Source organism: Gallinula chloropus (genome assembly GCF_964237585.1).
Source record: "Gallinula chloropus genome assembly, chromosome: 1".
NCBI lineage: Eukaryota > Metazoa > Chordata > Aves > Gruiformes > Rallidae > Gallinula > Gallinula chloropus.
The window spans coordinates 74,753,220-74,777,321 of NC_140085.1; the positions used below are offsets into that span (position 1 = coordinate 74,753,220).

Sequence of the window (24,102 nt, forward strand, 5' to 3'; positions counted from 1 at the left end):
AAGGAATAGTCCTGCGAGTTGATTACAGTTTCCAGCGCTCTTGCGCAGGGCTGGTTTTCAGGCAAAGCTCCAAGCAGTGCCCACGCAGAGACGGCGAGGCGCAGATGGCCGTCACGCGAAGGCGGCGGCAGCAGGATGAGTGGGCCGGTGGCAGTCCCCGAGCTTCCCCTGCGCCCACCGACCCTCTCATCCTTCCAGTGGCAGCCTGGGAGGGAGAGGGGTGCAAAGCGCAGGCCCCCGTCCCCACCCCCGTGCTGGACCGGGTGCCACCTCGGCGCCTGGTCTGGTTGAGAATGTGACATTTGGCTCCGCGTTGAGGCACGGCGTCTCGGTTCCCTTTTTGTTGCCGTTCTTGTCGCTCCAGTATTTGCATAGCCCAACATCAAAATGCCTCAGAGCCAGAGGAAAGTGGTAGCTGCTGCTTCTCCTTTTAAAAAGGCAAAAAACCCGAGCAGTTATCCATGCGCCACTGTCGCTGGCTGCCTGTGCTGGGGGTGGGTGAGTGGTCACGTCACCCGGGTGGGAGCAGAGTGCGGGGGGGGGGGGAGGTTACAGCCTTTGGAGAAGTTTTGCAGAGCTGAATTTAATCGAGACTGATGATCTTAAAGCCAAGCTATAAAATCCAGCACAGAGTTATATGCCAGTAATAGACCCTATTAGAGGGTCTAGCACAGTCCATAGAAAGGATCTCCTCTCTATTAAATTCTCTAGGGCTTGAGTTCTCATTTACACAAAGGGCCCTTTTAGCTGTGTAAAATGGCCATAAAGTAGGTGTAAAAATGATTGATGCCGTCTTTACAACCCCTTTACACTGTGAAAACAGTGTAAAGTGGCCAGGGTGCAAATGAGAATCACACCTGGGTTTGTGAGAGTAAATTACATGGAGCCCTTCGCAATTTCTGTGTGTCCATAGCGGTTTAATCCTACCCCTTTCTGCGGAATTCACCCAGAGAATAAATTTCCAGGACTTAAAAAAAAAAAAAAAAACCAAACCCACACGTTATTTTCTTCACCACCTCTGTCCTTTCTGAGCCTTTTAGTCCCAGGATTTCTCCCAGCAAAGTCTTGTGTGGACTCTTGACACCGGGGAAAGTCTGGGAGCTGTCTGAATATGCTGCGGTAGGTGCAAATCCTTTAATTAGTACTTTCTGAAATTCTTGATCTGAGCAAAATGCATGCAGTAAAACCACATCCAGGGGGAAACCTGGTTCCAAACGCTTACCCTGTCCATTTCCCCATCTCCCCTGTTTTGATTTTATGCTCTTGAGCTATATAAACAGGAAATAGAGAAGTTAGGCTTTGCTAGATCAAAATGCCCCACATTTATTCATTAAGCATTAATACACCAGCAGAATATATGATGAATATTGTTCTCTCCTGGAGCAAAAGGTTAAGCCGCAACGCACCGATTAGTGAACCGAACTGGTCAGCGGTGGCTCGAAGCGGAGGGTGTGCCGCTAATGGAGGTGCACAGCTTGCTAAGAGGAGCAAGCTTTCTCATCCAGATCTTCCTTCTCTTCCCCAGCACCATGCTGAAGGCAATTGTGGCAACCCTGTGATCATCAGCACCACGTCTTCCGTGTGCTAGAGAAACCCGGGGGGAGAGTAGGCAGTGGCCAAGTAAGGCAAGCCTAGCCCCATCTAACAGGGGTGGCCTCTGGGAGGCCAGTGCCTGGGAGGTGTTTGGTAGACAAGGAATGAAAACATGTGGGTGAGCCAGAGGTCAAAGGATTAAGGAGACAAAAGCCTGGCTCTGGTGGAAACGCCACTTGGCCTGGGCGGGACAGCCCTCTCCCGCACCAGCTTGCTGCTACCAGCTCGCGTGCAGCCTACACGCTGCGGAAGCTAGAGCGCTGCAGACAAAGTTATCCTCTGAACAGCAAGGAGGAGTGGGAAAGGGCAGGGTGGGAAGCATGCCCTGCTCTGCCCGCAGAGCCTTCCTCCTGTGTCGGCAGCTGTTGGGGTGCAGCGCCTGGCAGCGAGGGTGGGAGGAAGGCCCAAAGCTCAGATGTCGTTCAGCCTCTCCTAGCCCCTCTCCCGCTTCTTCTTGTCTTCTTTGCGGAGAGGAGAACCCACAATTTTGGCCAGAGGGAGGAGTGTGTACAGCGAGGGTTGCGTAGGTGGGAGGAAGGTATATCCTCTGCCCTACAGCTGGAGACGAGCGAGGGATGGAGGGCAAACCAACATCGGAGTAGAAGCAGCAGGCGAGAGGCTCCCTACGCATCCATCGCGTACAGAAGGCTGGCCCTGGCACGGGTCCATCAGTGCTGCTTGCAGCGTGTTCCGCTGCAGTCAGCGGGGAGACGAGCTGGTTCCTGCCACCGCACGGCCGGCCCCACCGATGCCGGCGGCCGGGTCTTGCATTGCCAATCTGTCCGTGCACTCCACCGCTGCCTCAGCTTGCTCTGAGCACATCTGGGAGCCAGGCTTAGGACTTCGGATGGGTGGCAACATGTAGGCAAACAAACAGGCGCTCTTGCAAATGTGCCCTGCAGCCACACTTACTGGTGACTGTTACTTTTAATTGCATAAAAAGGACTATTTGGAAGCTGGTCTCAAAAAACATTCATTTTCTGAAGCTCCTCACTTCTCAGCTTGGCAGAGAGGGTCTTGGTGATGCTACAACTACTCTAGAAGCACTTTCCATAGCAAAAACATGAGCACATACACTGAACAGTGCTCTGGGTGGACCGCAGGAACCTTAACTACACTGTGATCTTCTGACCCTGGAGGTATGCTGGTTTAACCCTGGGATGATATGTGATCACCACACGGAAGACACCTTTTGGAGTTACTTAGACAACTAGTTTTTTGACAGACTGGGGTTTTGACTCCCTGGTGTCTATTTTTGCTGCAGAAAAATAAAGGTTTTGCTTCTTTCTATAAGAAGTTTTATTTGCTTCCTCCTTGCTACTGATTGTGGCACAGTTTTTCTGGCATGTGATTGCTCCACCCCACCTCAGAAACACCCTTGCTCTGACTGGGATCGGGAAATCCCTAGTCATCACAGGGTGTGAGCACCAGCTGTCTTGGTCTTGCACAGCTACCAGCAGGCACTGCAAAATGCTGCCAACCCAGAATTGCTCCTACATTTAGAAGTCTGTGCTGTGCAAGTGGAGAAATGACAGTTCGAGGGACAAACGGACATGCCTGGCTCAATATAAGGCTTGGCATAAGGCTGATAAGACATGAAGCACTTGTAGAGCCACACTTTCTGGGTGAAAAAGCACTGTTTGAATGTGTTTTGTTATGCTATGCTGCTTATTAAGAAATCGTCATTCTCTTGCCCTCATTATTATAAACGATGTCTCTGGGAGACTGGCAGTCTCTTCTTGCTTCCCTCCCTCCACCCCATTTTAAAAACATTCATTGTTGCGGGGATATATCTTTCAGGGCTGTTGGCCCAACTCCACTGCTGGTGTGTAAGGCTGATTGTCTTCAGAGGAGTTACACCAAAAATGCACTTGCCCTTTTGTGCTAGGAGCATAATTGGTGGAACTGGCTAGACGCCGGGTTCGGCAGCCTGCAGTTACAGCAATGTCAACATAGTTTTCAGTGTGACTACTGGTTTAGGGTCCTCCACTGCAGGAGCGCAACTTGACGTTTCTTAAATGGATCTTTTCTCATACTTCAGAACTCTGTTTGGGGTCTCAAGCAGGGCCCACCGAACCACTGATAGTCAACCCACTCATACTGTTGCTTATTAGTAATTGGATTAGGTAATCTACATCATTAGTCACTTTGAAAGGTCTTACGTATATTGGTGGCCGTCAATATATTCACTTTGCTGTTGGTCTCACCCTGCCTTTAAAGAGGTCTCGACCTCCCTTACTACTTTTCTGTGTGGTAAATCTCCATCAGGTGAGCATGGATTATACCCAGAGCATCCCAGAGACAATATATTCCCTAAACAAGATCAGTGTAATTATAGTTAAGCAGTTTGGACCAGATCCTTATCTGGTAGAAACTGGTATAGCTTCTCTGAAGGCAAGAACAGATAACTACCAGCGAGGGAAATGGACCCTGTTTCTTACTGGCTGTAGCCCTGCAGATGAGCTCCCAATGATTTTTTTTTTAAGCTTTCATTTTGTCTATGGCTGCTAAAGATCCTCTTTGGTGAGTATTTGTACAGCTGCATCTTTAGGACTTTGTGACCTCTAGGTAGTCTCGCAAGGGACCATTTGCAAGAGCAAATATTAAATGCTATTAAAAACAACTGAAAAAGATATCCATTAAAACCACATGAATGTTTTTTCCTTCCCAAAAGCCTTATAAACACTCATCCACCCGTGGTGTCTGCGGTGGCAATACGCTGACATCTTCCATTCCCTGGCTACAACTCCCCGTCAGCCCAGGCCCTATACGTTCTGTTGCTGGCCTTCGGTAGCAGTTAAAGGGTAGAAGCGAACACCCACGTAGAAGACCTGGTATCTGTGTTTCCACATCACGAAACACGCCAACAGGCACACCAGGGCCGCGACCAGATTGAGGGCTATCTGCAGCAGCAAGTAGAGGTTGAGCATACTGGTGAGGCTGCCGCAGTCAGCTGCGTCCTGGTACACGAAGGTCCTACCGAGGGGGTCTGCGGTGTCCACTTTGCACTGGCAGGACTCGAGGATGGTATCGCAGGTGAATTTTGTCATCTGCAAATAGTGGTGTGCAGCAAAGGCCACGGCCAAAATACAGGCAACCAGAGCCAGGGCACTCAGGATAAAATACATCAGCTGAAAGAAAGCAAAAATACCAAACAAACAAAGCAAATCAAAACCACAAAACACTTTTTCCAGCTACACAGAGAATGAGGAGCACAGAACAAACGCATGCACACGTCCTTCACGGGAACGCATGCATTCGGGGGACTCTCTGGCCGTTGTGCTCTTTGAAAATTGCATAACAGCTCTAACTTCTGGGTGATGCCAGGTCATCTCAAGAGCTACTGATTCTGCCTTGCATATTTTACATGAGTACTGCCTTGCAATTTTGAGAACGAATGACAGCATGAAAAAATCTGTGTCTCTCTGCAGCCAGAAGCTCCACAGAGAAGGAGGGAGGCCTTCCTCTCCCATTGTACCTGCATTGGCCAGACTTGCCTTGAGTGTCACTGAGCAGACTGAGGCTTGGGCTGACACCGTATCCCAGGCTGTGCTGAGAAGTACGTGTTTCTGAAACTTTGCTCATGTGTTATTCCCAGCTCTTGGTTTGCATGCCCAAACAAATCTGATTTATACTTGCAAATCAGGCAGTGAGGTGGCTGATCTCCTGCTTGTGGCCCTCCGAATGAACGCAGCCAGCCTCCTTGCTACCCTGCTGTGGAGTGGGAATGCAAATAAATCTTCACCAGAAAGTGTGTGTTGTCCTCAATCCCTTTCCAAAACTTGCCCTCTAAATATAAAGGAGAAGCCTTTCCAAGGCATGAAAACTCAGCAAGCACCTTCTGTTTCCCAGTGCTGCCCCTGCTACAGCATGAGAAGCACAAGGGTCTGTTTGTCACACACACAGACACACACACACAGACACACACTCCTTACACCAGTGGCAGCTTTAAAATAGGGTGACTTTTATCAAGGGTAGCGATGCAGAGTCCACCCCCACAAACGCATGGAAACCGGCAGCGATTCGGAGCCTTTGTCACTCCGGGTTGCACCTGAGACCTTCAGGTACCAGAGCATATGGACTTCCCTTGCTTTTCATAGATGAAACTGGCAATTGCTGTGCTGCACACAAAATATGTGTGAATGTATATTAAAATAATTCCTATGTTTAGCCAAAATAGCATTTTTGGTTCTGTTCAGCACTGTAAAAACATTTATTTTTCTTGGCGTCTTATCTGTCAGACACATGGCATGATTGGGAATCTGTTATTTTAAACAGCAGCTTCTCTCTTTTTCTCTCTCTTTCTCTCTCTCTTTCTTAACCTCAATACTGCAAGCAAACTATCAATATAAAGGCATTTTTATGACCTTGAAACGCCAAGTATGTATGTCTTGATAAAATTCACACTCCTGGTATATTTGTCTTATATCTACAGCGTGAATCAATCTTCCCATTCTGCTGCTAGCTTGGAAAAAAAAAATAATAAATATTTGGGCTTATTGCAGACCTTATAGCATGGTATACGTTGTCTCCCCCATATCACCGAATTCTTACAGCAAGGCCTTTATTTCCAAGACTTGGCTACTATTAAATTTAATGACTTCCCCTGCGGCCTTAAACCAAGGGCAGCTTCAAAATGAGGGTGGCTCTTATTAAATGCAATTACTTTACCTCCACAGCTTTCAAGGTAAAGGTCCATGGAAAAGGTGAAGTTGGAAAATGGGGACACCTCCTAGTATAAAGCACACAGAGGAGAGTGCTACTGACGGATGGACCCCCTCTGAACAAAGATGTGGTAATTCATAGGCCCGTGGCATTTCTTTAAAGGATGGTGCAAGTGTTTTTGATGGGGAAAATGGACAAATACTGATGACTGTTCCCCATCTCTGGGGGACCAAAGCTGTACTGCAAGGCAGAAGTCCTAGCAGGCTGGCTGGAAGTCCCTGGATTCACACCAGCAGGAGACAGAATCAGGCCTCCCTAATAAATGAGATATTAAGCCAAGGCTACACGCTGTGCCTGATTCTCCCTGGCAGGTATTTTATTTAGCTACCCGTTTCTATCCAAAGTCAGCACAAAATATCTAAAGCCAAGTAACCATGCTCCAGGTACAGCAAGCAAGAATTTGCCCTGGTGTGTACCTAACGGGAAGGAAATCTCAGGGTCCCTTTGAAACGCGCCACATGCGTGGGCAGCTCTTGCAGCAATCCTCTGAGGCGAGCGGAGATGCGTGGGGACACGGGGCAATTTCCAAATAGCTTATTATTCTCACAAGATGTTTGCAGAGGAATCTCTCCGTGAGCCGCTGAAAATGAACACATTTCCAAATATCAAAGGTGAGGCAAATGCAAATACTGCCTGGGAGGGAGCACAAGACAGCGAGTGCTGAGATCCCATCAGCAGATTAATCACATGCCAGACCTGGAGGCAACTTCAGCGTTGTGAATACGACCACGTAGTGAGCTCTGCCCAGGAACCAGAACTCGCCACTGGAAAACTGGGGTTTTTTAGCAGCCTCAAAGAGATAAGCACTGTGATTGCTGTTTAAATAGAAGGAGAAAAGGGAAGCGGAGAGATGAGCTTATGATGAGGTCAGAGCATGGCAGCTCATCTTCCTCCAGGTTCCTCATATTGAGGAAGAAAGATTTTAGCTGTATTTACTGGCAATAGTTCTGCTCCATGCCAAAAAGAAAAGAAATAACCTAATACGGATCGAGTTCCTCATCAGAAAGGTTTCTCATAGTTATCTGAGGTGAAACCAGAAGGGTTTGCAGACGTGGATCCAGGGGACCCTTTTTGAAGGTGGTGGCAGCTCAGGCACGAGCCCATGCAGGGAACAGGAACCGCGGTGCGTGTCACAGGATGGGCTGCTGGGGCTGGGTGGGCAGTTGTAGAAGGGTGTCACGCTTCTGGGAGGGGTGCCATGATGAGGACCACAGCAAGTGATCTGTCAGATATTAGCAGATAGCCCAGGAAGTCCACAGGACATCACAAAATTTTCCTATGTGGTCTCAGGGGATTTTTTAGGGGGTTTTGTTTTGGGGTTATTTTATTTTATTTTATTATTTTATTTTATATTTGCCAAGGGAGAGGATGTCCTGTTTTACCTGCCCAGGTAACAGCTGGGCGTGCTGCTTTGCCCTAGTGCAGAGCATACATCCTGCAGACCCAGAGGTGGGGCAAGGGTAGAAATGCATCCTGGGACTTGCCCTTGTCCCCCTGAAAGGCAAAGCCACCCTCCCTTTGGATGGTGGTCTCCCTTTCTCATGGGCACACGGGGTGCCGTGGCTACCTGCGGTACTCAGGAAGGGACTTCTGCCAAAAGCAGCTCTAGCACCTCCTTTTTTAACAGGACCCAGGGCTTGCACAAGTGTGAAATGAAAGAAGCAGCTGCTAGAGGGAGGAAGACAGAGAGGACTGCGTGGGTCTCCTCCCGTTTCCCGCCCAGAGGGAGTCACTGGCAGTGGTTATAGGGTCATGCTGGGGCTTGACTAAAATCCCTCAGGCCTGTGTGTGTGCAGTCCTCCTCCTAAAGTGACCCTGGGCTAAGCAAAAGATCCCGGGGTGCTTACTGCACTGCAGGGAAGCCCCACCAAGATTTTATTATAGGATTATGCTTGGCAGCCTCAGTGGGCATCAGCCACCAGCATGAGGGCAGGGCCTGGGCCGGGGACCAAGCCCCAGGGCAGCGGGGGGACAGTTGAGGCAGATAGGGCTAAACCCAACCGCTGCTCTGGACTAGCTTTGGGACCCCTGAGGAGAGGAGAACAACGGATTTGCTCAGCTTTGTCTCAGGACTGTAATTCTGCATCCTCAGCCTTGTCACAGATTAGCTGATGTTCGCTTTTTTTGTTGTTGTTGGGTTTATTTTTTGTTCAGAGGCAGACTTTAACTGACATTTGAAGATCTGAGAAGTGATACTGGAGATTTAGATGAGTCCCCCATAATAAAAACCCACGAGAAGGCTTTTTGGCTCCTAGTTTGTTTAAAATAGGCAGCCAGAAGCTGCTCACCTGGACAGACAGTAAGGAGGGGAGGCACTGGGGGGATAACTGCTCCTGGTAGGAACACAGGTCAGGAGGGGTGAACAGGCTGGGAATAATGGAGTTCTGTGGAGTTTTGTGGAGTTTTTCATGCAATAGAAAAAGCCAGGAAGGTGGATTTTGGGGAGTAGGGTATTTTGGGTAGGCAGCAGTCCATGGGCTGTTGATTGAACCAGTCGTCTTCCAAGGGCAGATTTAGCTGTAATTCTGCCAGGTGATGAGGAATAACCCATTGTACTTCTCTTGGGGAGCACTTTAAAATTATCTATTTTCCTCGCTGTCAGAGTGGGTGGTATTGCTAAGGGTGGCAGAGACATCTGAGCTGCCCAGCCAGCCAGGCCATTCCCACCACGAGGGATGACGCCCTTCCTGCTTGGATGCCAAGTTCAATTTAATGCTGCAGGGCAAGCAATAAAAAGCCTGGTGTGGCAGCTCCCGCCCAGCCCAGCAGCTCCCCAGGCAGCTGTAATGCTTACTTGGGGGTGTAAAGGTGATGGGTCGAGAATGTAAAGGCAATCAAAGGGCAGAAACAATTCTTGTTCTTCTCCCTTTCTTTATGTAAGTCTGAGAGAAGCTGGAGAGATGCACAAAAGACACACTGGGCTCTGATTTCTAAGGGAGGATGAATGGCAGGTATCAAAAAGGCGCTCCTTGCATTTGATTTCCTTCCGCCTTCCCCAGTTAATAATCACTGTTATTTTGTGTTGCTTGCATCGGTGTTTTACTCGGTTATTATGCCTCTGCAAAATATTAAGGGCCCTGAAAATTACAATGATAAGGAAAAACAGCCCAGAAAAATGGTGTTAAAAATGTCCAGTCTGGAACAAGCGTTCTCAGCCTTTCTTTTCTAATCACTTAACAGCGTAAACAAAGCAGTTTTGGGGACTGAGGCAGAGCACAGTGCAGTTTCTGCACCCCTCTTACGATGCTCAGATGGGAATTTTTTTCACTGGAGCAAGCTTGTCCCTGGGGTTTGCCAACACTTTCCCATGCTTGCTAACGCCCAACCCTGGCACAAGGCACCCAGCACTGAGAGACAGCTGCCCGTCCATCCTCGGGTACAGCCTCCCTCTCCCCGACTGTGGAGGTGGGCAGGTGGAGATTTCCAGACACAGTTTTTAATTTGCCTGTGCCTGTGCAGTTCCTTATTTCACAGTGCAGAGCAAAAATGCTGGGATGATGCTGGGATGCTTCTTAGGTCACATTAAAAATGAAAACTTTATTTAAGTGGACCCATTTTATGCCACCCTTCTCTCTATGAGTATGTCTACTTAATTGGTAACCCCTAATCTTTCACTGAACACTACCCAAATTATTCTGGCTTCGTTCATCTGAATCTCGTTGATGCTCTTAAAGCACGGTGAATAAAAAGGTATCATGCCCTGTGTTTCAAATACTTGCTATTAAGAGTTTCCCCTTTAAAGGCTACAGTTTCTTCCCTAGCTGCCTAGAAAATAGCAGAAAACCATTCTTGCATTTCAGGTGCATTTTCACTTCTTTTCATGTGGTCTTAAAAACATCCCCAGTATCAAGTTGGTTTTTTTTTCTGATTGTATTTAACAACACAAAAGGAAAAAGGCATTTTTAAGAAGTCAGGGTACCTTTACTGTGAACTGCACACACGTCTTCTCATCCGGTTGGTACGAAATGCAAAGCATAACAAATCCCACTAAGGACACCACACAGACCTGTGAGGGAAGAGATTTAAAATGTGTCAAAGCTTAAAATAAACCCACAAAAAAAAATTTAAGAAATAGCACACTCTTCTGTGTTAGCAGGACCGTAATGCCAGAAGCAGTGTGTAAAGCCAAGTCATTGAGTAGGGGCTACAGCCATGCGTCTAAGAGCCTCCTACATGTGGACGTGCTTCTGAGGAGGGAAGAGCTTTACCCTTCACTTTATGGACACAGAGACACAAAAAACTGACTCAGAGGGACTTTGTGAATCAGAAATCAGACCTACAAAAACACAGCCCAGCAACAGCACCAAGGATGTGTTCTCAGCTTTGTCCATGCAGCTAACTATGAAAAAGCAGCAGAAGGCTATGAAGTTGGGCTTGCAACCCAACTTTAAGCACCACCCTATGTACCACTGGGTGTTAACAGGATTTTTATGGTGCCAGTACAGGTTGTAAATCAGTAACCATAGCTGCCACTGGATAAGAAGCAGCACACATTACAGCAGAGGCTTTCAACCTTTCCTAGAGCGGACACCTTACCAAGGAAGACATCTTCCCCTGCAATCTGAGACTGCATTTTAGCCCTGCAGCACTAATTGCTGATGGTTAACAGTAATGGAAAAGTATTTATGCACTTTATTATTCCTCTAGCTGTCTTTATTATTAATTCTGAAGACTGAGATTTATTTGCAGGAGCAGACATTCACTGGTAGGCATTTTCCAGCCACGTAAGGAAGGAAGATCCTACCCCAGAAATACGTTTTCCATTTTTAAGCAATATTTTCTTGGTTTCCCCCATGGTGCTAAGCACTCCAGATACATGCCTTCCTCTCCCTCGTTTTTGGAGGACCAGCGAGCAGACCTCATAGGAGGACACAGGAGCCACGCTTCTGCAGCTGGAGTACTGCTTTCTGGCAGCTTCCTCCCTGCCTGGACAAGAGGATCTGGGTCCTCAGTGAGGGTTCCCTGTGCTGCTGTGGGTTTGCTGCGGTATCAGGGTACAGAAGGAGTCCTGACTGCAGAGGTAAAGGGTGTTGTCGGTGGCTGGAGCTACGTTTGGAGGAATCCACATGTGTTTGGATTGCCTTGGAAAAACGGGTGAGTTGGTGGCACGCACATGTTTTTAAATCACAGAATTATAGAATCACAGAATTGTCTTGGTTGGAAGGGACCCCTGTGCCACTTCATATCACACCTTTACAAAAGGTCCAGGTGTGATGAGCTCATCTGAGACCAGCCAGCATGCTTTCAGAGGTGCTAAGGCTTGCCTTCACGTAGGGCCTGGAGCAAGCCTTCGCTAGGAGCATCTGGAATACACTCCCAGTCACTACAGAGAGAATTGGGTTTGGGGTTTTTTTGCCCCCTTCATTTTACTTTGAGGATTTAGAAGGCTTCTCATTAATTAATGCTTTCCCAGAGCAGTGGGATTTACCTTCTCAGGCCAGACTCTGGTGCGAGTTGCCCTTGCTCAGGTGGGACTTTGCCATGGAGATGCCTGCAAGAGTGCAGCACTCCTCTGTTGCCCTGTCCCTGCCTGCTCCCTGCACACTACAGCAGGGCAGTGCCATTCGCATCCAGGTTTCCATCTCCGTGGGGAGCTGCTTGACCTGCAGTGAGGAATGCCTAGCTGTCCTTTTAGGCAACAACAGTTAAGCACATTTCTTTTATGATCTGATAAATAAAATACCAAACTTTTCTTTATGTGGGCACCGTTGGTGTAAGGCACCAGGCAGCAGCCCTGCAAAGGAAGAGTGCCTCTCAACGCACGGATCATCATGTCCCTCAAGAACCTGCGTGATTAATAACACTTTTCCCCATAAAGTTTTATTTCATGTCATTTCAGCAAGACATGAATAGGAAGCATTGCCTGAGAACATTTCTAAGGAAAGCGTCAGGATTATTTACTCCTTTCCATGTCATGTGTATTTATATTCTGGTCCTATGACTTACACACCGCCTCCAATTTATTTGTTTTCTTCTTTTTATTGTTGACAGGCATAGCTGACAGGGTTGTCGGGGGAAAAAAACAACCTTTCTTGTCAAAGGTCCTTCAGTGCTGGAGCTTTTTTTTTTTTTTGCCCTATAGTGCTTCTATGTGACTCAGCCATGTTTTATTTCTCAGGATTAATCGCCTATGTCCTTGGTCCCTTGCACTGTATATTAATCTTTTAATTCAATTAACATGCCTATAAAACTTAAGTCTTAAGGAGATCATATCTCTAGTAATATCCAAATGATAAACTCCCCCGGTGGCAGTGGGGACTGGAGGAAAGAACTTGCAGTGAGAACTTAAAAAAAATAAAATAAAAGTAAGTGCTTAAATGCATTTGCTTAATGTTACGTCCCTAAATTCACACAAAGCCAAAGGGACTGCTCATGTCAAAACTAGACCTGTGTATTTCCAGGATCTGGTACCGAAGGATCTTTTTCTGAGCAATAAATCAAATTACACTAGTGGGCATTGACACTTGCATGAACTGAGGGCCAGATTTGCCTCCAGGTTACTCCCACGAGACATCATGGGACTGTGCCCGCACTCCCAGTCCCGTTCCCATTTTCCCACCGAGAGCCAACAGAGCTGCATTCATTTCCGAGGGCAGGGCCAGATACCAACGGTGGAATTTTCCCTCTGCCATCAAGTACCTTGTACAACTTCTGCAAAACCCCTGCCAGCTTTCGATGTGGCGGGATCAGACCTCCCTCCCTCCCTCAGAAAGCTTCCCATACAAAAGACTGTCGTTTAAAAGGATTTCCATTCCTGCACGCGCTTTCTAAAGTTCCTCTGGGATTTGAATAATATACTCAGGGATACTTGAAGAGGCACATTTGTAGAGAGGTATTTATAAAAGATTACACTGGGTCCGGATGCTGGCAAGCCTTGGCCAGAACACTTCAAAAGGCTTAAGTATTTCATTTATAAGAATATACCAACTTGTCTTTTTTTTTTTTTTTTTAAATCAGAGATGTGTATTTTTGAAAGTGACAGTGAAAAAATAGCATTGCTGAGAATTATGACCCATACATTTTAGTTTTACATTTCAGTTCTTTAAAGGTAAATTCACTCATCTGAGCAAACCGAAGCATGGAATATTTATACAGAAAACAGGTTGGTGCTTCTGTTTTGCCTGCTATAAATAGGCCATTTTTGAGTTATACCTGTGAAATGTAATAGAATAACTATAAAAATCCTCTGGTAAACATTCGTTAGGACCCGCTAAGTGACTAAGCCAGCTGCATTACAGCAGGCACGCTGCTGCTGATTGCTAAGTCACATTAGGCAACCCTGCGTCCTGGCGCTTCGATGGCCATTGCAATATCCCAGCGTGAAGCGTACATTTCCTATGCCTTATTGACTAAGCACACAACATAAAGTGCAATTGAACTGGCTTTAGCACTTGCTTGCCACCAATCGATATGCATTTGTTACACAAATAAAACAGATTCTGTAAAAGCTGCGGAATAGCAGTTAATTAGATCAGCTCTTGTAACTGTTATCTGGAAATCTAGAAATATGCATGGCTGTGCTGCATAAATTTCAACTCCAGCTTCTTTCAAGATCCTGTATTTTAAATTTTTTCCAGATGGACGAGCACACCCTTTGCTGAATAGGTAGTGACGAGAAAGGCTATCCGAGGAGAGAATTTAAATTTAGAAAAGAACCATCTAGAAAAAGACCTGAATGTGATACAGATGTATTTAGGAAGGGTACAGATTTAATTTTGCTGAAGGCACACCCTGTGAATTCCCCTGGTTCGCAATCCAGGGAAAAACAGCTCCGTACTAGAGATGGCTGAAAAACTGGAAAATTTTGTGATGTAGAAAAGTTTCAGTGCTATTTCATTTCAGTGAGAAGCTGTAGACGCTTGCTCCATTGGGCAGGAACATCTCAGGCCTGAAAAGTGACCTAAGAATTAATTTCTTTTAAGGCACAATCAAAACAGGAATAGACATTTTCAAGGTTGCCCCCACCTCAAAGAGGGCTAGAGCCTGTTGTTGGGAGAACTGAATTAAGGTGCTATAGGTTTCAGCAGGAATAGGACCTGATCCCAGCCACATTTAGGAGTGGGACACAGTTGATTTGCCTGGGAGGATCCCAGCACTCATGGAAGATCTAGCATGCAGTCCTTGGCTCTTCTGGACTTTGACAAACCAACTGTCCCTGTACACACCTGCAGGCTAGCACGACTGGGTGTTTCCTACAGCTCAGCGCCTCACACACTGCTGCAAAACAGATGGTTCAACAGTGGGACCCCAGCCGTACTGGGATGCACATTTGGCACTTGCCTTTTTATGTATCTTGATTATCTCAAAGCCAGAACTCAAGAAGTAAAGCAGATCAATCTCAGGCCAATCCATGTACCCCAAATCCCTCACCACCAGCTTTACTGACACACAGGCTGTCAGCATGGCAGGCTGACACCCTGCCCAGCATGGTGCCAGCTTCCTCCTGCACCAGCCAGCCCTGTCTCTCCCACTAAACCTACTACACTTCTGAATAACATCACAGGTGAGAAAAACAGGCTTGTTGCTTCCAACAGGAGCAAACGCAGGAGGCAACACGGAAGGGTGTCTGGACAAAGCCCACTAGGCATTGCCACCCAGTGAGGATCACAAGGCTCAGGGCAAGGGAGCTGCTCTCCCCGTCCTCACACACATCTGGTCTGGCGAGGACTGAGTGCAAGGCACACGAGTGGCACGAGGACACCACGAGGTAGTGATGAAGAGGGCTGTGTGACATAGGGAATTGTGGGAGATAGGAATGCGTAGGGCACGCGTTTCCGCCGTGGTCTGCATTCGTTATCTTCGCACATCAGCTTATTACATGTGGTTTGTGTCGTTTCCACAGATTTCAGAGCCACAGATCTGCCTGCATCTGTCCCTTGTATACTTGTGAAACTGCTTTTTCTTTGGTTACTGCTACAGTTTTAGCCCAAGTGCTGCTATAGAACAGACAGCCGGCTCCAGCAGAGCACTTCCTACCCAGAGCATCGTGGAAACCCTGGCACATGAGGCTGCTAAAGCAGGACACTTGGAAACATCCACCAAGACATGAAGGAAGGAGGCAAAAACCCGACCCAAAGGAACATCTTGGGTCTGTACCACACCACAAGATCAATGCTGCAAACGCTCACACAAAGGCATCACACACCTCATTGCTCTTTATTTGGAGGCTTGTTAGCAAGAACCTCCTTTACCAACCTTCAGGGGCGGAAAGCAAAGACAACGAAGGACAACACCTCTCAAATATAGGCAGTGCAATGCCACACAGCACTGCTGAGACCCACAGGCAGGCTCTGCCTTTTTTAATAAGAATGGAAACTCTCAGACTTCAGGGGCAAAACTGCTATTAGCAGAATTAGGAAGAAATTCCCATTATGGACAAGTTATTTCACAGCTGCTTGCTTCAAGACATGATGGGCCTTTCTGTTTGCAGGAGCAAGGGTAAAGAAAGTCTCTCTTGTAGCCATCTCTGAAGTCTCTGGCTTACTACCCTCAGAGACAGTGCTTGGCTTGATGGCTCACCCACCTTATCAGATATGACAAGGCTTAGCTTCCATCCACACCTTTGGAGAAGCCATGTTCGCCACCAAACTGGACACTCCCACTGGACACAGACTCTGATGCAAGAAAGCGCGTGTTCCTGTCAGCTTTGCCATTATGAACCAGGATCATCTCTGATGCCAGACGTGTACAGGCTGTTGCAGAGAGTGACACTGATGTTCATTTGCTTTGTGAGGATTGAGGAAACTGCAATGAAAGTGGGCACTACAGGCAGATTTTGCTGCTAGCTTTCAGACCCAGGCTGACCTGAGGCTGAGCACTGCCACAGGTAACAGAAGCCAGTCTGTCACACAGTGGTATTGTGCCTTAAAGGTTCTCCCCCGCCACTTTTATGGGTTTTTCATTAGATTTAAGGACAGTCTAGCTGCATATAAATTACTTCCAGAAATAATAGCTGTAATAATAATGATAAACATGTATATCGTGGTTGCAGGCAAAGGCCACTGTCATCTAGGAAATCATCCTCTTAACAGTCATAAAACCTGTAATAACTGACCATCCCTGCCCCACCTACAGCATAAAATAATGATGTCTTCACTACAGACCCCTTCAAGCCGTGCAGTAACACACAGTGGCAGAGGCACAACTTTCTCTTCAAATTCTGGAAACTCATCAAAACCCTGCAAGAACATTCATAATCTAATGAAGTCATATTTTTTCTCCATAATGAGCGTTACTGTTCAGGTCAGTTGCTCAGCAGCGAAAATGATTGCTTGTGCTACAGTAAGATTTAATTCCCATGGCAAAGCATGGCAAAGGTTCCCACCACTTGCAAAGCCAGGAGCTGCAGCAGCAGTCCATCACTGCTGTTGAGCCAGAAATACGGCGCTGGGTGACCAAACGCCCGGGGGAAGGAACAGAAGAATTAGGAGTTCCCACAGCCATCCGTGATGTGCAACGTGAGAAGCACAGCGCGGCTGAGATCGCCACAGGGACACGATCGGCGGTTGGAGATACGGCCGGGACTAGGAAGTTATGGAAAGCCATCATCTCTCTGCAGTGAAAAGGTTACCCAGGCTGAGGAAACCTGTTTGAACGACCTCACTCTCCAAATCTTATCTAGGTCTTTTTGTACAAACATGAACCAGCCAGAAACTGGATCCCTGGTTGCTCCTTCCCCTTGGGGCTGTAGCTAGACCCAGGGGGATAAAACCACAGAGGTGTCCAGGGTTATATTGGCACTTGACCTGGTGTTGTGCAGACCTCTGGTGTGCAGCTACCTTCTCAGACCATTCTGAAAGGTGACATTTCAACATTTCATCCCATCAAAAATGTACCTGATCACAATAAAAGCACAGATTTCAGTTAGTCGTGCCTCAGTGCGTGCTGACTCTTAGAAAATGATGAGCTGTAATGGCAGAGGGCTCTGTAGAAATCAGCTCTGGTGCTACCTATGATTATAAACAAGCACTGGAAACCTCAGCGTAACGTATTTCATGCAGCGTGCCTCATTGCATACCATCCAGAGTTTCACATACTTTGGAGAAGGTTCAATTAAATACCTTAACGTGGAGGCTCTTCTTGAAGGTAATCCTCCTTCAACCCTTTTGATGTTTGCCCATGGCTAATTGAAGCTAGCTTGTATAAAAAATGGATGCCCGCATGACTATAATTTCCATTAGCTGCTTTGATGGCACCAGTTTTTAAGTGTCACCTTTTATTAAAAATTGAAATCGGTTTCCCTAATAACAAGTAAAAGTTAAAAACCCAGCAAAGCTGTACAGGAGGTAAAGCCTGACTGAAAGCCACCTCCACAATTGCTGCAGGAAAAGGTGTCAAAAGCAACAACAAAAAAAGCCCAGCAAGGGGCCAGGGCTAACAAGAAAGCGTCTCTCTCCTTTCAGGCTTTAAAAGGGAACACATTTCAGAGGTTTTTAAATACTCAATCATACCCCATATCAATATGGATGGGGATCAGTTGCCTCTTGCTCTAGCTGGGGATGCTTCCCAATTATTGACCCTCTCTAGGAAGATAAAGAGGTTGTCTCACGCATAAAGTGTTCGTCTGATGTTTGGCAGGGTCACCACCGTGCAAGTCAGAGCATCCGGCCTTGGGGAAAAATGTTACATCCTTCAGGTGAGACGACCCAGAAAGAGAAAGACAAGGAGGCTGACAAGGTGCACCCATACAGGTTTAGCTCATTTTATCATGCGAGAGACCATCTGCAGAAGGGCTCTTAGGTGGACACATCTACAGAGCCTCATCTGTGGGGAAACTGTCAGAGACAGCGTGACCCTTTGTTATACCCAGCCAGGGAAGCCATCCATCTACATTTACAGAACAGCCACTGGTACAGCAAATCCCTTCTGGTCCAGAGGAGCACGGGTCTAACTGAGCCCAGCTAATCATCAGGTCACACTTAAACTCAGTTTCTAATTTACATCCTTTATAGCGTGGCACTGCCTTTTTTTTCCCCCAGGCACCTCTGTTCTTTCAGCCTCTGCCTCTCAACTATGTTCTCAAAGCTTCTCCTTAACACTTACACATGCCACCACCATTGCACCCATTTTTAGGATGAAAATGCAAACATCTTTCCTCTTTGTGACACCATATTTTATCAGCTTAAATTCAGGGGCCTTGCTGCTTCCCTGGGAGCTGGGAATACTGCAGTGCCCTTGCCAAGAGTTGCCAAAGAGGGTGCTGGCTGCAGGCAACTTGTCACGCTGCCTTCCTACCCTTCCAGCCCCAAAACAACACAAAACCTGACAAGCTAAAGAGGCAGAGGCTAGGTCAGCACTGCCTGTTACAGCAGCTCTATTGATTTTGGCACTCGGGTTTACCAGCTCACAAGCACGTGCTGAGTCAGTGGCAGGAGCCACCGTCTGAGTCAGACTTTCATGCAGAAGTACATCAATTAAACAAACATCTCAATTATCAGCATCTGATAGGGATCCGTGGAGTCAGGAGATAGTCCTGGCTGTTTGCTATCCCGTGTTGTGCTGAGATCTTTGAAGCATGAAAGCCAGCCAAGCTCCTCTGCCAGCTCCACCATATGGACGGGCTGTCCTGCACCGTTCCCTGACGCTGCCACGCAACACACTCGCTCTCACGTCTTGATTCCTGCAAACTGTCCCTCACAGATGGATGAAGTTTGGTGAAGTTTGGCTTAATTTTTAAAACGTTTTTGTTTTGTTTTAAAAAAGTATAAAAACTTAAGGAGAAGCATTGACATTTCTGGCTGCAGGTAAAAGAATAGTTAAATTGCTTTTTTCTTTTTTTTTTCTCAGTTAAAAATCTGCTCCCCATTTTCACAGCCGACCTCCACCAGTAGAAGCCAATGCCTGATCTATGCAGCCAAAGAGCGATGAGCCATGGCTACCCCTTGGGTAAAGCTCCGGGACCTTCTGGCCTGGGGAAGCACCTGGGGACATGTGGCCCTGAAGGGCCTGAGCAGGGAGAATCATCAGAGCTCCTGGGTTGGGGACTTGGCCTGTGATAGATTTTTTAAGGCAATTTTTTGCAATAAAATAAGCGACAGCTGGAGCCACGATTGCTGCCCTGAACTACTTGAGAAACAGATTTCTTAAAGAATGTTGGTTTTTTTAAAATCCTGCTATTATGTGCATCCCTACACATATATGGATTTAAAATAACTTGCAGACAGAAATAATAAACACCCTGGATAATCATTTCTGATGAGCATTTCTCTAACTTTCTTAACTGCCTGAGTCTGCAAAATGGGGCTGAAAGGGAGCTTGCCTCCGAAAACTCTTGATGCTGTCTACTTTTGATCACAGTGGAAACAATCTAAGAGCAGATTTTTCAAGGAGAAATACATCATTTCTTCTTCTGGGTGTCAAAAGGCCACAAGCTAATGAAAAAGAATGAAAAGGATGCCATTAATATCTACTGCTTCTGCAAGGCTTTTCATCCAAGGATCTCAAAGCAAAGGGTGACAGATAGCCATTATTAACCCCACTCTGCAGGGGAAATAACAAAGTCTTAGCAAGGTTAAGTAACTTGCCCAAAGCCACACAGCAAGTCAGTGGCAAGACACAGAGGGGGGAAAGAAAAAATAAATTAAAAAATAAAGCCCTGCACTCCTGGGTGGACTTGTGGAGACTTTGTCCAAGCTCCTTCAAAACAGCGAGAAAGAGGCTGCAGAGGTGGCCCAGCCTGCAGTTTCGGGTACTCAGGGCAGATCTCAGAGACAGCTGCTTCAGACCGGGCCCCCTCTGCTGTAAAAGGCTACGGGTGGGTGAAACAGAAGCCACCCTCGTTATGTTTAATTGCATTTATTTGCCTGTCCCCGGCCGTGCGGCAGGGGCGTGTTACAGGGGACAGGTCGCTGCAGCTGAAGCAGAAGTGGTAACTCACGTACGCTCCGAGGTTTCTGCCCAGAACACTTTCCTCTGGTTTCTGACTAACGCCCCACGGATTTCGAGCGAAACACGTCTCCAACTAGCAGGTTTCTCACTGGGTTTCACAACGAAACGCTTCTGGTGCCACGCAAGCCGCACCGCGTCCGGCGGCGGGAGCCGCAGGAGGGAAGGGCTGGTGCCAGGCAGCCCGAGGAGGGGAAGGGGACCCCTTTGGTGCTCCTCTGCTCCCCATCAGTGGATCGCTGGCCACATTTATTCCATGGGATGGGGAACCCAGCCCCTGGCATGTGCTATCCTTGCAAGCGTAGGTGATCAGGATTTGAGCCGGTTTAATTCAGGTCCCTTGCATGGCTTTCCTCAGTGGCATTTTACTCTAACTGCTTCTCTAAACAAGTTCGTTTTCATTCATGGTAATGTACTAAAGCACTTGATTTTCAGCACAGAATGGTGTCACCGTTTTGCCACTACTAAAGAAGGAGAAGAAGAAATAAAAAAAAAGCACTTCCTATCAATCAGGCTCTATTTAACACATTAGCAATTTCCCTTCATTTTTCTGTCATCCTGCATTAACAGCCGCGGGGTCAAATCCAGCCCTGGTGTAATTCCAAAGGAGTAACACTAGGAATGAGCTTCGCCCATTATCTCTAATGTTGCTAAAAAGGTCTTGATAATAGATTTTTTTAAGTTCTTGATTCTGAATACTAATCAAGTCCTTTAAAAAGAGCACTTGAGTGGGATGCTACTACAACAAATATGCTCTGGTATTTTACACCACATCTTTCTGTTCTGTTGCTCATTTCTGGGTGGATATATGAGTTTTGGAAAGTCACTTTCTGCTCTCAAGCAGCACGTGGGTCATCCATCCCCCCTCCATGCAGCCTCCCACAGAAGCCCAAGAGCCAACCGTCCAGCCACACATAGGATGTCCTAGCCAAGGGTCCTCCTTCACAGACCAGTTTCTCCCCAGCTCTCTGGAGGCCAGTTCTCAGCACACTCCCTGCCACAGCTCACTGGCAGCACCCTGTGACCTGCGCAGCCAGAAACTCCATCTCAACAACTTCTGCCCATCTCCATTCAATGTCCCTGTGGGCATCAAGTACCCCCATGGAGACACCACAGCATAGGAGCAAAGTAAATGCAGCATCATGACATATCTCCTGAATTTTGTCCCTCAGATATCTGCTGTGAATTACTCCTGTGGTGCCTCAGCAACGGCCAGTGTTCCACATGCACTCCCCTGCTGGGAGGCTCTGGGGCTGCACCACCATGTAAGCCCCTTCTTTCTAGCACCAGTTTTACTTTTACCACCTTCTCTGCTGGCATCAGACTCCCCTTTCCCTTCTGCCTTGGGCTGAGGGTGCAGGAAAGCAGCATGGTTCCCCAAGAAGCCTGCCTGGCCATGTGCCCCTTGCATCCTGAATGCAAACAGGGGGTGCACCAAACGCCATTTTGAGCCATCTGGCCCAAGCTGCAGGTTCAGTAACTTTTCCCCATGGGTTCCTACCTGCAGCCCACTGGGTGAGCTCATCTTCCCAATAGCTGTGGCACTCCATAACATGAAACAAAACAAAGCCCTGAGCTCCACAGCCATAACAGTTCCGGGAGGTGTATTCACCCAAGGTTATCCCAGCTGGCTGGTGAGTGTAAAACACGACCACCACAGCTGAGCTGAGTTTTGGGTTGAGTTGGGGATTACCTCAGGGCACGCATGGTGAGTTTTGCCTGTTTATCAGGTGGTAACTCTGCAAGCGACTGAGCTTTGCCTCATGTGTGCATCTAAATGTCACTACTGCTGGCAGCTGCTGCTAAAGAAAAAGAGGGGTTAGATCTTGCTCTTCAGAGAGCGGTGACTTTGGTGGGGTTTCAGGCCTCCCCAAGGGAGATCAGGTGCATGTGGATGTCTCAGATCGATGCTGTTGGGTTGCTAATGACATTCACATGGGCCAGGGACTGTTTCCATGGCTTTACTCACATTCCTGGACAAATGCTAGTTCAGTCCATCTCACTCTTTCCCCAATCTTAGTGTGTCAACTTTTTCTAGTGAAAAAGGTATTTCAAACCTGGGAAGTTCTCCTCCAGCAAGAGCAGGCTCTCGCCCTGCGAAACACCACAAAACTCTTAGATGCCCCTTTGGTCAGAAGAGAAATAAAATGGGTGAGGTGGGTAAGAGGAGTTCATCCTTTGGGAGCTCAGGCCCTGCTCTTTCCACTCATGGGAGGGCCACCCAGAGGGATTAATGCGGAAAACCCCAAAGAGTTGAGGTGCTCAGGTAACCCTCTGACTGGCAAGGAATTACATTTATGGGAGCTGCTCCCATAGCTGTTTAGTGCATCGAGAAATCTTTTCTTGAAGTACCTGAACACACACCTATTTGTTGGGAGTTCTTTCAATCCAACAACAGCCAAACTGGCACTAACACACCCGCCTATATTTTCCCGAAGCCTGTATTATCCTCAGGGAAAAAAACTGCATACTGAATTGCATCCACAGCACATCCCAGGCTCGTAATCACTGACATGGTCTCTTCACAGGCAGACCACACACCCCTGAACTCATAGAAAAGTGGGACCACACCGTGAACAGCACCAAGACCCCCACACTTCCACCCCGTACCTCCACAGGCGCGGCCAGCTCTGGGGACAGCTTCCCCAGCAGCATGGCTCCTGTTTACTCCCAGCAGGATCCTGCCTTTTACCCCGTCCCCACCAGCCCGTGCAGCGAGGCTGGTGTGTCACTCAAAACCGTGCGTGACTTGGCGGGAGCCTCCGGCAGGCCCTGGGACAGGGTCCCTTTCCCTGACACGTTACCCATCTGCCAGCACCGTTCCCCCACCCCACGGCCACATGCAGCCTCTCCCTCCGGCAGGGGAGAAGTCAGGGAGCAGGGGAGAAGAAGTCGGGGAGCGGCGGGCAGGCAGGGGGTTAAATCGCAGTGGTTCTTTAACAGGGCGCAGCAAGGAAGCTCAGAAGACAGCCAGCCATTTCTCTCCTCCCGCTATTAACAGCGCACCCGCCCAAAAGTTGAGAGTTACAGAATTATGCTCTCACTTCTAAACGCCGGTTGTTACGGTTTGGTGGGGAGAGAGGGGAGGCAGCGTAAGTAATCAACATTCTTTTTTTTCAGCATCACCAGGCAGGAGTTCACTGCAAAGCACAAGCTAATACGTACATACATCTAGTGAACAGCAACCCTATATTTTTATTTAAGGTCTGTTGGGTATTTCAGGGTAGAAAAAAAAAAAATAAATATGAAAGATGGTGTTATTCTGCAGGAGCAGTTTTCTTGGGAAAGTATACCCAGACATTTAATCCCGGGAATATTTATAGTTAGCATAACTCGAATGGTGTTGTGCATGCAGTCGGTTAGTCTAAAGTGGAGCGTCATGCAGCTTGCATTAATGTTGGCAAAGGCACTTTATGGAGAAACAGACTTTATGCTTACAATTATCCCAGCCCAATATGGAGTGTCTCTGACTAGCAGAGAAGAGCTGATGCCTGCCATAAGGAAGCCCAGCACTGTTACAGAGATGCCTAATGCCAGCTGCAACAAAGCAAACAGCAGCGGGAAACGGCAGCCACAACAAGTGTGGGATTCCTCCTCCTGGCCAGTTTTGGGATCCCCCTTGGTTTTCTTCTGCTGCTTCTTCTTCTTCTGCTTCTGCTTCATCGCGGACTCCTGCGTCTTGCTCGAGTCGGTGCTTTTCTCCCCTTCGGGTGCCTTCCCTGCCTGGCTCTGGTTATTCAGGGACACGCTGTGCTGGGGTTTCTTCTCCTCCGCCTTTCCCATGCCGATGAACTTTAGGTTTTTCACGTGCGTGTGTGTGTGTGTGTGTGTGTGTGCGCGCGCGGGCTTGATGGGGGTGTGAGGTTTTTTTGCCCCCCAAAGCTTCGCTTTGTGCTGGCT

The 24,102-nt window shown here is 47.7% G+C and overlaps 1 protein-coding gene across 1 annotated transcript; it reads right to left on the reverse strand.

The window, feature by feature from the left end:
* Positions 1 to 1,304: 1,304 nt before the first annotated feature.
* Positions 1,305 to 24,102, reverse strand: SSPN (sarcospan). The gene is made up of 3 exons (XM_084279324.1): positions 23,641 to 24,102; positions 10,238 to 10,324; positions 1,305 to 4,724 (listed from the first exon to the last, which is right to left on the reverse strand). Exons 1-3 carry the CDS (start codon positions 23,983 to 23,985, stop codon positions 4,359 to 4,361), a joined length of 798 nt encoding a protein of 265 aa, XP_084135450.1. The 5' UTR covers positions 23,986 to 24,102; the 3' UTR covers positions 1,305 to 4,358.

What these genes read in the sequence shown, in the direction of transcription:
- SSPN (XM_084279324.1), bottom strand. Translation starts at nt 23,985, where the DNA reads ATGGGAAAGGCGGAGGAGAAGAAACCCCAGCACAGCGTGTCCCTGAAT. An exon ending in CATATTGGGCTGGGATAATT is followed by an intron (nt 10,325 to 23,640) that starts GTAAGCATAAAG and finishes CTTCCCTCACAG; the next exon opens with GTCTGTGTGGTGTCCTTAGT. An exon ending in GTGTGCAGTTCACAGTAAAG is followed by an intron (nt 4,725 to 10,237) that starts GTACCCTGACTT and finishes GCTTTCTTTCAG; the next exon opens with CTGATGTATTTTATCCTGAG.